This window comes from Lagenorhynchus albirostris, chromosome 10 (genome assembly GCF_949774975.1).
Source record: "Lagenorhynchus albirostris chromosome 10, mLagAlb1.1, whole genome shotgun sequence".
In the NCBI taxonomy this organism is placed as follows: Eukaryota; Metazoa; Chordata; class Mammalia; order Artiodactyla; family Delphinidae; genus Lagenorhynchus; species Lagenorhynchus albirostris.
In genome coordinates this window covers 8,355,097-8,369,477 of record NC_083104.1, presented here as the reverse complement: position 1 = coordinate 8,369,477, position 14,381 = coordinate 8,355,097, and the positions used below count along the sequence as shown (strand labels likewise).

General features: G+C 52.6%; 1 protein-coding gene across 5 annotated transcripts in view; it reads right to left on the bottom strand.

Moving 5' to 3' along the window:
- The window catches only part of SSUH2 (ssu-2 homolog), a 45,734-nt gene that overhangs the window by 13,065 nt on the left and 18,288 nt on the right, over positions 1-14,381 (bottom strand). For 2 of the 5 annotated variants that reach the window (XR_009542708.1, XR_009542707.1), the window contains exons 11-12: positions 13,864-13,971; positions 8,252-9,091 (exon numbers count right to left, since the gene is read on the bottom strand). Coding sequence is in view for 3 of the 5 variants with exons in the window: in XM_060161305.1 (XP_060017288.1) it covers positions 8,875-9,091; positions 13,864-13,971 (325 nt within the window). In the remaining 2 variants the exon portion in view is untranslated. Of the gene's footprint in view, positions 1-7,286; positions 9,092-13,863; positions 13,972-14,381 lie in introns of those variants that run through there. The other 3 variants (XM_060161305.1, XM_060161306.1, XM_060161307.1) reach the window with 2 other exon arrangements.

The window sequence follows — 14,381 nt, the reverse complement described above, 5'->3', positions numbered from 1 at the left end:
CTCTGGGCCAAGCACTGTCTCACCTACGGCCCACAGCAACGCTCCCAGATGTAACGGTAGTAACAACGACAATCGCCGACGCTGGACTGATGACAGTACTCGTTACTGAGCACTCACCATGCACTAGGCCCCGTTCTAAGGGCTTTCCAGGTAATTCCTACCTCTAGCTCCCCCAGTGGCTCTAGGAGGAGTAGGTACTAATTAGCTCCCCATCCTGTAGCTGGACAGGCTGAGTTCACAGGGATTGATAAGCCAAGGTCACAGGGCCAAGCACGGCACAGCAGGGATTCACTCAAATGCAGGGCTGGTTCTCCAATGTATCATATGTACCTTGTGAGCGTGTGTGCTACAGCTATCATACACTGTCTGATACCTAAGTAATTCTAGTCCCGAGAATGATGGGCAAGAGAAGGATGACACGGGGCTCTGTCAGTCACCTCACCCGGGACAATGACACCAACAGGAAGCCACAGACAGGACCCTTATGTGCGTTCCAAAATGAAGCTCTGTTCCTGTGTAGCTGAAGAGGTGACCTGGAACCAACCCACCTGGAGAAACTTGGGGCCCAACCCTCTACCCAAGAAGAACAACTCACTTCCACTCAGCAGCTGCCCCCAGTCACCCCCGGGCTGCTCTGCCCACCCAGCCGAGGGCGGGCCCTAGACGGGGAGCGTGCTGTTGCATTGGCTGCTTTGCACATTTATCCCCAGGAGTGCCGGGGGCTCGCCCCTTCTCACACCCACACAGAAGCATACCATCTACACCGGCACACTGCATGTGTACCCAGGATCAAAAGATAGCCTGGCTCTACGCCCTTGCTCTGTGACTTTGGGAGAGTGATTTAACCTCTCTGTGCCTCAATCTGCTCACCTGTAAGATGGGGATAAAAAAAGTCCCTCCTTGTAGAGAAAAGGGAACCGTCCTACACTGTTGGTAGGAATGTAAATTGGTGCAGCCACTATGGAGAATAGTACGGAAGTTCCTTAAAAAACTAAAAATAGAGCTACCACTGCTGGGTGTATATCCAGAAAAGACAAAAACTCTAATTCGAAAATATACATGCACCCTAATGTTCACAGCAGCACTGTTTACAATTAAACAACACATGGAAGCAACCTAAATGTCCATGAACAGATGAATGGATAAAGAAGACATGGTACATATATACAATGGAGTATTACTCAGCCATAAAAAAGAATGAAATAATGCCATTTGCAGCAACATGTATGGACCTAGAGATGATCATACTAAGTGAAGTAAATTAGACAGAGAAAGATAAATATCATATAATATCACTTATATGTGGAATCTTAAAAAATGATGCAAATGAACTTATTTACAAAACAGAAATAGACTCAGACATGGAAAACAAACTTATGGTTACTAAAGGGGAAAGGGGGGTACAGATAAACTAGGAGTTTGGGGTTAACAGATACACACTACTGTATATAAAATAAACAACAAGGACCTGTTGTATAGCACAGGGAATTCTACCCAACATCTTGTAATATCCTACAATACAGCAGAATCTGAAAAAGAACAGATATATGTATATAGGTATAACTGAATCACCTTGCTATACACCTGAAACTAACACAACCATACTTCAACAATAAGTAATCAACTTATTTCTGAAGTCAGTCAACTATACTTCAACAATAATAATAATAATAATAAAGTTAGAGTTAAGGCTTTGAACAAGAGGACTGGTTTTCCTAAACAAACAGTACAGTTTAGGAATACCTTAAATAATCAATAGAAAGTGTTGGAGGATTACATTAATCATGATAAAGAAAAAAAAACTCCCTCCTTCCTAGAACTGTTGAGAAGATTTAGAGTCTAACACGTATAAAATGGTTACAGCAGCACACGATAAGCTTAGTAAAGTCTTATATTTGCCATAATTACTCCTGGTTGCAATCAGTAAAAAAGCGAAACAGGAACTGGGAGGGGTTGCACCACCTCCCAAGGCTAGATTAGAGGAATCTCACAGAGCTTTGTAATATGACTGAGGTGGGAAGAGACAACAGTTCTGTCAGTATAACAAGGTTCAGACACTGGGCTGGGTCTCCTGCATGGAACTGCGATGACTGGCCACAAGCCCCTAAGGTGAGAGGCTTGGATTTCTACCAGGTACCTGGGGGCAGCCGAAAAAAAAAAAAACGAATGGGACTTCCCTGGCGGTCCAGTGGTTAAGACTTCACCTTCCAATGCAGGGGGTGTGGGTTCGATCGCTGATCAGGGAGCTAAGATCCCACATGCCTCGTGGCCAAAATACCAAAACATAAAACAGAAGCAATATTGCAACAAATTCCATAAAGACTTTAAAAAATGGTCCACATCAAAAAAAAACAACAACAAGCAAGAAGTAGCGTCTCTCTCCTTCTGATCTCTTGCAGGAACCCGCAGCGCCACAGGGAGGGCAAGGATCAGACTGAAGGGTTACCCGGCACCCAGGGAGGGGGGTGAAGGTGGGCAGCTAGTCACCGAGCTACCTTCCTTCACAAGATGAGGGCCCCACTGTCTAGCTCAGGAAGCCGTCAGGAGCAGGCCTGGGGACAAGGAGTGACAAAGGCACGAGTCTCCCATCATGCTTATCGCTAAGTCACGGTCACATCTCCCTCCCCCACCAAACAAGACAGAGCATGGGCTCTGGAGCCAGACTGCCCCCATCCAAATGTCCAAATCCCTGCTTCTCCCCTCGATGTGGGACTCTGACTTAACTCCTCTGGGCCTTAGTCGTTCCTCTCTCAAGTGGAGGTCCGGTTCATACTTCCCTTGCAGTACTGACATCAGATGACACGTCAGGAGCCCAGAGAACATCTGACACGTGGGCAGTACTCCCGAAACGTTCACCATCATTTTGAACACCGAGGGTCCTCAAGGCGAGATCAGGGCCTGATCCACCTCTGCTTGCCCTGTCCCTTAGATTCGAGAGCTAATGTGTTGACCTGAAGTCCTAACTTCCAGTCCGGCATCTCAAGTCTGCCTTCCTAAGCGTCACTATTGACTTCCATGGTGTCTTTTTGGAAGGATAAAGCAGTTTTAACTGCAACCAATGAATAATGGAACATATACTAAATACACCTCTGAAGAAACTTCCTGGAGCCACCCTGAGTTCCCTGAGATGACCCGATAGCCCAAGGACCCCTGAGTTCCCTGAGATGACCCGATAGCCCAAGGACCGCTGAGAGTGAGGGGCCCTCACAGGTTCTGATTTTACCGGATAAGGCGCTCCTCCCGCGTGCAGGAGAAACGCTCTGAGGTTTCATGTGTGTGCACCTGTGGCACCCTGGTGGAGAGAGTCGAAGGCAGCAGGAAGCCTTGGAAACCGTGGAGGTTGTCTTTCCCACTCCTAACATGAAACATACGTGTGCAGTGCTGTCGTCTGCAAAGCTCTTTCCCATTCCCTGTCTTATATGAGCCTTCAAACAACCCTGCAAGGGAGGTAGGACAGGGATTCTCCCCACTTCACAGATGAAGAAACAGGTTTAGAGAAGGTCAACCCACGGTGAGCTAAGAACTGAAATTTCAGGCTCCAAGTTCTGATTCCAAAGCTGTTTTTTGACTCCAAATGTCAATTTCCTGTTCTAGCCATTGGTAAGAATCATCTTGGGACACTGGGTAAAACTACAGAATCTCAGCCACTAAAACCCCAAATACCTAGGGCTGGGACTGGGAATCTGCATTTTCGACAAACTTTCTAGGTGACACTAAGTGCAGTCAGGTCCAGATACTTTTGGACCTGACTGCAGATGGCTTTTGGAAAACACTGCCTGATATCACACCACCTCAGACTCTGTGCTTAGACACCTTCCAAGTTTGTGTGGGTTGCTAGAACAGAGTATCATGGACAGGGTGGCTTACAAACAAAAGAAATGCATGTCTCACAGCTCTAAAGACTGGAAGTCCAAGACCAAAGGGCCAGCAAGTCGGCGTGTGGTGAGGGTCTGCTTCTTAGTTCAGAAACAGCCATCTTCTAACTTTAACCTCACGTGACAAGGGAGCTCCCTGGGGTCTCTTTGATAAGGGCACTGATCCCATAAATGGCAGCTCTGCCCTCATGACCTAAACATCTCCCCAAGGCCCCACCTCCAAATACCATCACATTAGGGGGTTAGGATTTCAACATATGAATTTGGGGGGAACATTCAGTTTACAGCACCCTCCTTCTGCTCTACCCCCAATGCTAAGGGTCTAATCTCTTCCTCCCAACACGCACCTCTCCCCGGATGCCCTCATACTACTAACAGCCCAAATCCCTTGAGAACTCGTGTGCCATGCATACCGTGCACACTATTCATTTAGTCTCCCCACAGCCCTAATGGTCAGTACTCCCGTCTTACAGATGGAGGCCTCTGGGCAAGCACGAGTGAGCTGCAAGCTGTGAACCCCAGGCCGTGACCACGGAGACCACACTGTGTGGCTTTGTGCCACACTGTAATGCCCCATCCTGTGTCCCAGCCCCCTTAAAGTTCTGCCAGATTTTCTGCTCATGGGACAAAAACAGATGGTCACTAAAATGACAGTGACTTATTCTGGCCTCAAAGATGAGCTCCCCATGTCCAGGTCCCATCTTTCTTTTAGCAGGAAATCCCAATTCCATCAGCTGATGGGGAAAAAGCAAAGACATGCCCCAGACTTGGAAGACATAAAGACAAGTAGCAACACGCTCCTACAGCTTGGGGACCAGGCTAGAGGGAGGGGACCCCCAGTCTGAACGCCCCAGGGCCATTCTGCTCCAAAGTACAGGAGAATTATCAACTGCTTAGAGCACTGCTAGACAGAACATTCTATGGTGCCTTCCTCTACGCATGTTTCACTCTGAGGAATATACAGTCAGAACATAAGCTCAGGTCAAAGGTTTAATTCTTTGAAGGAAAAAAAAAAAGACAGAGAAATTTCTCAGGATTGGCCTGTGGTCTGTTAGAGATGCAGCCCACCTCCCAGAACAGGAGCGAGAGGCTTGCCTGGCCATGTCCCATGGGCTCCCAGACGCCGGAGGTTGGAGGCGAGGAGGGGGCAGGTTCCCGGGAGGCCGCTGGGCCCCCGTCACCAACCAAAGCAGCCCCACTTGATCTGTGAGCCGGGTTTATGTATCTGGGTCCCACAGATTTGCGGGAGAAAAGGTGACATTTTAAAAGGAAAACTGGGATCAGATGCAACTCTCCAAAGTACACAAGGAAAACTGAAGCCCCAGAGGGGCCTGAACGACTCGTCCAGGCCACACAGCTGACAGGCCAGACTGGAATGAAAATCCGGTATTTTTTGTGTTAAATCAACGTGCGGCACCTCCTCCTAGCCCTTGGGTCACACTTGGCGGTCATCACTGACATGCACCACTCTCACGTAAGGCAGTGACGAGCAAAAACCCAGCCGCCGGCTGGCCGGTGGTCCAGCGGAGGCCGAGACAAGGCAAATCAGGGACCAGTGCACGCGCATGTGCCCCGAGACATGAGCGCAGAGGAGGGGTCGCTGGATGCCGCCCACCCGAGGGCAAGGTGAAAACGACGCGGGGAAGTAGCGCATGTGAGCTGAGCTGAAGGATGAAGAAGGGGAGCTGGCGGAATAGAGGTCACTCGCACTCACTCTGGTGCATGAGGGCCTACTCACGGGTCACCTGGAGAGGCGCTGTGACAAGCATTCAGGCCCTGCCCGTCGCCAAAAAGGAGTTTCCTTCTGGGAGGAGATGGCCTTTCCAGGTACTGAGCACCTACTGAGGCTGAGCTCTGCCCGCCTGATCTCTCTTCAACCCATCCTGCAAAGCAAGTGGTATCATCCCATCTCACAGAGGAGGTAACTGAGGCTCAGCAAGGTTAAGAGAACTGCCCAGTGTCACACAGCTGATTAACAGGCAGGGCCAGAATTTGAACCAGAGTGTATATGCTCTTTCCACAATCCCTGACTATGAAATGTAAGCAAAAGGAGACTGGAATTCAAGCTGAACGTCCCAGCCACTGAATCTAGAAGGGTCTTTCCTGCTGAGAAACGTAATGCCACAGTCCTGACTGAGAAAACACAATTCTCTCATCACGCTCCATATCAAGGGTTGCACATGAACTAGAAATTCAAGTTGGCTGTGGTACAACAAGCTGATAGGTGTTGAAGGCCAGGGTATAGGGAACTAGAGCGAATGACAGGGACCAGGAGAGAAGGGAGGAAAACCAGGTGGGGGAGGAAGTCCCTCCTGCCTTCTAAGCAGTGATCCTCTCCCCCTGGCAAGCAAACACACACACACACACACACACACACACACACACACACACACACACACACACACACACACACACACACACACACACACACACACACACACACACACACACACCATGCACATGCGACATGCAATACACACACATCGTGCATGCATACACACCATGTGCACACACATATACACATATGCACATGCTCATGTACAAATGCATGCACACATATACACACACAGGCACATTCATACACATGCTTGTAACCACTACCGCCATCCTGCCTCTTAGGCATCCTCATCTTGTAAAGCCACCTGACTCCCATGGATTCTTTCCTTATCCTCTGCTTACAGACAGCCTCTCCTCCCATCCTGTAGTCCCAGGGCAGAGACATCAGATCTGCGGGAAACCCTCACCAAGGCCTGAGCGGCTCCGGCCGCCAGGCAGAGACCCAGCGTCTGCCAGTGACTGGTAAAGAACAGAGCTGGTGTTGTCCTTTGGCAGGGCCACAAAGAAACAGCCAGCCGCTTGAGGCTCACATCCTTCTACAGCAAAACTGAATCGGGACCAGAGCCACCCTGTGCAGTGGCCAGTTTGGGGGTTACAGCTGCCCTTGCATTCTGTTCTCTGCCCTCCAGGGACTTCAGCTGGGTCTGGGCTTACCAGCAACAGCCAACTCAGCCCTAGGATAACAGGCAGAAAGAGCAAATTAAGTCAGATCCTGGCTGCAGCAAAGGTCATAAAAACAGACAACACTGCAGGGGAAACCACGCAACAGTTATCAAACAGCCGGAGGACCCAGTAACCATCTGGGATTTTGCCAGAACCACCAGAACTAAGGGGCCCTACGGCTGGTGGCTCACTGAGGCTCAATTAGAACAGTGTCCCCATGACCCACTTTATTCCAGCCAGATTTTCTTGCTGGGTCCAGTTCACATGCCAACAGCGTGTACGGGCCACGTGGCCTCAACCCTAACATACGTGAGGCTCCCTTTTTATCCTAAAATGACATTTAGACATAACCCACTTACAGACCATTTTTAAAAAGCAATTTAATGCCCAAACGGAAACATAAAGGAGAAGTAAGAAGAAAGCAGTGTTTTAATACATGTAGTTCAATCTGTGAGGCTCAAGCACGGCGGCCCGCGGAACCCCAACAAAGGCGCCAGAGTTCCACGTTTGTACGTGAGAGAAGGGGGAGGATCAGAAGCCGTTCCAAACAAGACACACCAGAAAATCAAACAGAGGCGAACACCACATAAAAATCCGCACTGCATTCAGTAATAACCGATGAGACCTTGTAGAAGTAATTCCTCCGTGAGTGTCCGCGGGGTATCTGCTAGCCACGTAACACGTGGAATGCCACTCCACTGTGCTGACGTCCCCGAGCACTGCTGGATGCCCCGCTTTCCTGGGCTCCGTCCACCAATGATGGCAACAGCCAAAAACCGTCCCCTCCATTTGTACGAGGCCCCAGGGGAATGGCCTCAGACCACCCCTCCCCCACCTGAGCCTCCCCCAACCAGGCCTCTTATGTCCACGTGCTTCTACCCTATGGGGGACGAGGGCTGCAGGCCAGCAGCAGCTTGGGGATCAAGAGGGTACGGACTGGCCCTCCTGGGGTGCAGCACTCCCCTTCCGGGTGGGGGCAGGCATTGTAAGATGACAGGGACATCCGGTTACTCACAATCAGGTACACGGTGGCTCACGCAGCCCCCGAACCACCCCTCCAAAGCCAACCGGGCATTCAGTGTGCAGGGTGTCCCCTCCACCCACCCAGCCTCACTGCACCAGGTGGGAGTTCCTGCCTGGGACTGGGTACACAGGACATCCAGGTCACCTTCTACTCGGTGCGCAGGTTCTAAGGTCAGCACGTGATGTAAGAACCTGCATATACCCAAAAGCACTCTCTAAAATTTACCCATGCACAGGCACCACGTTAGAGATTAGCATACAGACCCTTGGTCTATCCAACACAGCGGGTTTGTTCTCCAGTCTGGGAACAGATCTCTGTCTCTTTAATTGGGGCACACGTGTGGGGTGCTTACCCTGAGAGCCGCCATGCTGTGAGGAAGCCCACGCCGCATGGGGAGGCCCCATGTAGGTGTTCCAGCCGAAAGCCGCCATCGACCACCAGGCATCTGGGTGAACCAGCCTTCAGCGCCCCTGCCCTTGAGCCACCCCAGCCTTTGATACTTCCAGGTGAGGCACCAGACGTCATGGAACAGAGATAAGCCATCCCACCATGGCTATGTCTGAATTCCTGACCCACAGAATGAGGAGTAAAATGGTGTACATTTTTGCCTAAGTGCACTATTTGGTGTGCATAAGAGGCAGCTAATTTCTGTCTATCTTTCAACATTTCAGAATCACTCAGCTCCACAAAAGGCCCAGACTAGCAGAGACACACCAGAACTGAGACTGACCGAGGGAAAAGTAAAATCAACCCCACGCTCAATCAGGGCTTTAGTTCACAGGCCAGAGGCAAAGCCCCCACTGCTTAAGTTATTTCTCCTAAAGCAATGTGTGTAGATGAATTCTTGTAGCTTAGACACGTGATAGATTCCGCCAGACGGGCTCCAGAAGGACTTGTAGCTTGACAGAGGAGCTGAATTCTCTGGAAGGACACACCCGGGTTTGCATGCAATTGTCCAGAGGAGCCAACAGTGAGTCAACTCAGAGACCTCGGCCAATCTCCTGGGCAAACGTGAGTGGCGGGCTCTGGGGGCAGATGTGCGACGTCAGATGATGGTGCAGCCACAGCAGTACCTCTCGGGGTAATCCACCACGTACACTTTGTGGTCGGTGCCGTAGATGTAGTAGACGTATGTCTTTCCTTGGTACCAGTAACGAACTTCCGTGAGGGGGACCAGTTCAATGGTCTGGCGCTGAGGAAACAATTGGCCAAGAAAAACCTCAGGGTTCTGTTCAAGTCACTCGCCTGCTCAAGAACCTTCAGTAGCTCCCTACTACCTGTGGAATGAAGTTCAGGCTCTGGACTTGGCGTTTTGCCTCCAACCTGCCTCCCAGATGTATCTCTTACTACGCTCCTTCACATACCCTAAGCTCTGGCCCAAACCGACTTCTCATCTTTAACCACCACCTCATTCTAAGTTTCATGAAACGGTGGGGTGGGGGGAGGGGGCGCACAGGCAATCCCCAGGGGAGTTGCAGGATGTATGGAACGCCACCAGCCGAACAGGACATCTTCCAGAAGCGGACAGGGAGGGTGGACAGAGTGGAGTGGAGAAAAGTGGAGGACAAAGTCATTTTAAAAATTTTTCTATTAAAACAACCATGGAGATGTTAGGGAATGTATTATGCAATTTGAATTAAATTTTAAGATAAAATGTTGACACCAAAGAAATTCCAAAGTTTGGTGGGCTGCTTCAGGCTATTTTCTCAGACGCTTCCCTCCCTGCACCAGAGTTTTGCATCAACCCTCCTTAGAGAAAAGTCTTTCTCAAGTTTTCCCCTCCTTTCACACACGGGGAAACTGAGGCCCATGGAATTTCAAGCTTGCAAGATCATCCAGGTCAAGCCCCACCTCCTGGCTGGACCTATTTCAGGCTCAAACCTCCTCCCTGGCATCCCTGTCTACTCGAGAGCCCGGGGCACTCACTCCCCCCATGAAGAGGGGTCCTAAATCCCTTGTTCTCTAGCCCCTTCTCGGAGCACTTACTCAACAATCTTCCAGAATCACGGGGCAGTGAACGGGATGCCCTGCCGCCTCGGAGCTGACACTGACTCCTGCTGAGACACCCAGGTCATTGGCTTTGGCACTGATTTGTTACGGAAAACTACGGGTGCAACCCACAGAGCAAAGTAACTCCTCAGCCCCAGCAAAGCTTTCTCGGGACGTACCGTGGGCCAGGCTCGCGGTGCCCAAACCTAAGTTCTTGTACACAAGCTGCTCCCCTGTCCCAGACTCGGATGTGGGGACCCCAACCCCGGAGGGAGGTGGTGTGCTTGGCCCAGGGTCAGACCCTCCTACTTGCAGGAAGATCCCCTCCTTGGGAAAAGAGCCCAAGTCCTCTCGTGGGAGATGATGGTCCTGAGGCCCCTGGGGAAAGTAGGGAACAGGCCGGGAGAGGATGTTGGGCAGAGGGCTCCCTACGCTGGGAGGTGCGGGTGAGAGGGGTGGCAGAGGGAGTGACACTGTAGCAGGAGGCGGGGGACTCAGGGTCAGGGCATGCACTTCCCATGAAGCCATCTGCGTGACCTCCCACTTCCTCTCTCTGGGCCTCCGTTTCTTCATCTGTGGAATGGGTACAAAAACTTCTATGTCATGGAGTTGTTGAGAAAACCCAATGAGACGGTGAGACTGAGTTTTCTCCGTGTGCCGGAGAGCGGCCTCCAAGGGGGATAACTACGGAACGAAAAGGTAGACGATCCCTCTTGCCATGTTGGCACAGGAGACCCAACATGGGAACCACGGGGCAAGAGGGGAGGGGAGCCGACCTCTGCTCAGAAAGCCTGGGCCGCGGGTCAGACCACTCTTGTTTCCAAACTCTTCTACTACCCGACACAGAGCAAAACCACAGCAGCCCCACCCCACGTGCCTCCATTTGGATTCTAAAGGTCTCCAGGTTGGGGACCACAGGTTGGCCAGGACATCAACGGCCATCCAGTGGTCATCTCGTAATCGGACGTGTATCTGCGGAAACCCCTTGACTGTGCCCCTGGGACGAGCAGATTCCAGGTCTGAGAGGAGGGGCCGGGGCCCCGCGTGTGACAGCTGGCCCCTCCCTGGATTCTACTCGCTAACTTCCCAACCCTGAACAAAATATCGGCATGAACCTTTGTCTGTAGATCCTGGGCCCAAGGACGATTTAGGACAAAGAGTCACAGAAGTGGCCTCTTCTCCCTTTATGCTCCCTTTTAAAGAAACATGCACGTCTGCCCCTGGTGCACCCCTCCCTGCTCCAGGTCTGGTCCACAGATGGCTTGTGTCGCCCGAGACGGGGCTGTACCATCAGGGAAAGCCCGGGAGCCCCAGGGTCTAGACGGAGGCCTGCCGCCAACACGCAGTGTGATCTTGGGCAGGCACTGCCCCTCTGCCAAATGAAGGGTCCAAAAAGGACTCAAAATTGTCAGCCTCAGCAGCAGAAACGTCCCAGGAGAAGCACCTGTGTCCACAAGCTGCTGCAATCCTGCCTCGTCCTCCGGCCAGTCCTACAGTAGTGCTACAGTACACAGCTCACTACTGGGCGGTCTTCACTGTAATGCCCACCAGACTGTACCAGGGCTGCAGAAGCAAGGCCCCTTTGAGACCGGGCTGGGGTCCTCCGTGGATGGGGCTGAAGAACAAACGTCAGCTCCAGGCAAACAGCCGCTGAGGTATGGCTGACACTCAGAGCGTCACTACCCTCACCGCCCCCTTGTCTGACCCTCTTCCTGTTCCGGCTCCCCCACCCCTTTACCTGTTTCCCCTGGGAGCCCTTCCTTAACAAATGTCTTGGGCTTCCCTGGTGGCACAGTGGTTAGGGAGCCGCCTGCCAATGCAGGGGACACAGATTCGAGCGCTGGTCCAGGAAGATCCCACACACCGTGGAGCAACTAAGCTCTGAGCCTGTGCTCTAGAGCTCATGAGCCACAACTACTGAGTCCATATGCCACAACTACTGAAGCCCGCACACCTAGAGCCCATGCTCCACAACGAGAAGCCACCGCAATGAGAAGCCCGCGCACCGCCAAGACCCAACGCAGCCAAAAATAAAATAAATTGATAAAAAATAAAACAAACGGGCTTCCCTGGTGGCGCAGTGGTTGAGAGTCCGCCTGCCGATGCAGGGGACGCGGGTTCGTGCCCCGGTCCGGGAAGATCCCACGTGCCGCGGAGCGGCTGGGCCCGTGAGCCATGGCCGCTGAGCCTGTGTGTCCGGAGCCTGTGCTCCGCAACGGGAGAGGCCACAGCAGTGAGAAGCCCGCATACCGCAAAAAAAAATAATAAATAAAACAAACAAAAAATGACTTGCACACGGATCCTCGTCTCAGAGCTGCTTCTGCGGAGCCCAACCTAAGGTAAGGTCCAACCGCGCCCCTTTTACAGATGAGGACATCGAGGCCCGTGACTGGAAGGGCCAGGAGCCATGACTATGTGCCAGAGCTGGGAAGCAGGACATAACCTGGGAAGTGACTCGCCCCTGCAGTGCCTGCCAGGCGACAAGGGCGCTGCCTCGTCCGGCTGATAGCCCTGCAAACCTACGCTGGCTTTCAGAGTCGCTTGTGTGCCTTGAGTGCGGCAGATAATAACATTTCCCTTGGAGTTGGGAAATCTGAGTTCTACTCCTGGGCTCTTCCACTGAGAAGCTGTGTCACCTTGCCTAAATTACTTCCACTGCCTGGGCTTCCTCTGATTTATCGGCAAAGTCATGGGTTTGGACTAGACCAGGGGTAGCCGAGGATGCCCACAAGCCAAAGCTGGCCCAGCAGCCCATACAGTGCTCTTAGCATTTTTAAAATTTTGCTTTCAATATTGAAAAACTGGAAGATTTCATGTAAAAATGTGTCTTTCAGAAGGTTTGAAATCTCTGCCCCTGCATTGCACAGAGCTGAGGGGAGGCGGGGCCCTCTGGATAAGGGGGCCTCCTACCCACAGCACCCCCCACCCAGGCCTTTCAGTTTGCAGTGCCCCCGTTTCATCCTCTCTGAGGTGCATTCCAGCTCCAAGACGGTCATTATTAATTTTAAATTAAATGCATCCTTTTCTCTCCTGCAAACAGGGTAAGCGTGCAGGAAGAGAAGCGGAATACTCATTGCAAAGGGAACAGAAGGCACAGGAACATTTTGAGCACCGGGTTCCACGCACTTAAAGCAAATGATCTCATCCCTACCAAGCCCTCTGAGGCGGTAGTAATATCTTTTTCACGGGTGAGAAACTGAACTTCAGGAAGGCGTTTGTAGCTGGCCCGGGACCACTCTGGGACGTGGAAGAGCCAGGATCTGCGCCCAGTTTGTAAGACTCGGACCCCCCACAGATCCCTCACGGAGCTCAGGCGCTGGGCTTTCCCTTGCCAACCCCCCGCCCCATCTTCCATCCCCGTTTCCTTTACCCCGTCCCCTGCCGCACACGCCCCGCCCACCGCGGCTCCTGGGGACGCGACAGGCACCACCGCCACCTAGTGGCCAGCAGGATAATAGCCGCACAGCAGCGCGGGCCGTCAGCCCTGCCCTTGGGGGCCTGGGATTTGGGAAGTGCCCCGGGGGGCCGGACGCTGGGTTCCAAACCTGCCTTGCACCCTATATCTCGAGCTTTCCCTCCCCTTCCCTGAATACCGGGGGGGTGAGAATCGAAACGACACTGAGCCACATTCCTGCGTGAAACCCTGTAAGCTCCCTGTCGCTCGCAGGATTTAACAGTCCAAACTTCTCCCCGTGGCCTTATGTCTGACCAGCCCTGCTCTCGGACCTCTCTGACCAGAGTGACGTGGGTCACTCTGGCCCCACGTCAGTGCCTAGTACCTCTGTGCTCCTCCGACTGGGGCTCTACCCCTCCCCCCCTTCCTTCTGCCCTGCCACTCTCAAGAAGGAACCTCCCCACAAAGGAAGGGGCCCGTTCCCTCCTTTACGTCCACGGGGACAGTGTCCTGGAGCCCCAGCAGACCCGGCACCTCACCTTCCACCAGCCCCGGTCCCCACCCCACCCCCCTCAGCTCACCTGCTGCAGGACGCGGGCTCGGGAGGCCAGCGCAGCGCTGTGCTCGGCGATACCCCGCTGGGAGGCCAGAGAGATTTCCCGCAGGGGGAAGTCCACGATGGGGTACACCTGGGGGGAGACGCAGACCACCTGACCCGGAGCCTCAGCACCTGGAGCCTTGGAGGGCTGATGGGAGCACGAGGCCGGAAAAGGACGGGCCCGGGTCAGGGGCGAGCGGGATGGGTGGGGCTTGTTAAACCCAAGCGGACCATTGATCATCCACCTTATAGCGTCGGGAACTCCAGCCAATAAACGAGGGCCGTAGACAGACTACCCGCCCACCCGGCGCGCCTTCCCTGCTGCCTAACTCAGGCTAGGATTGGGCGCAGGGTTTACTAGAGGGGTGATGCCTGAAGTGAGCCTTTAGAGAGTCTAGTGATTGGGGCAAAGAAAGGAAGCTGAGGACTATTATGAAGCCATAAAGAAGGAATTCCTGCCATTTTCAACAACATGGATGGAAGAGGGCATTATGTTAAGTG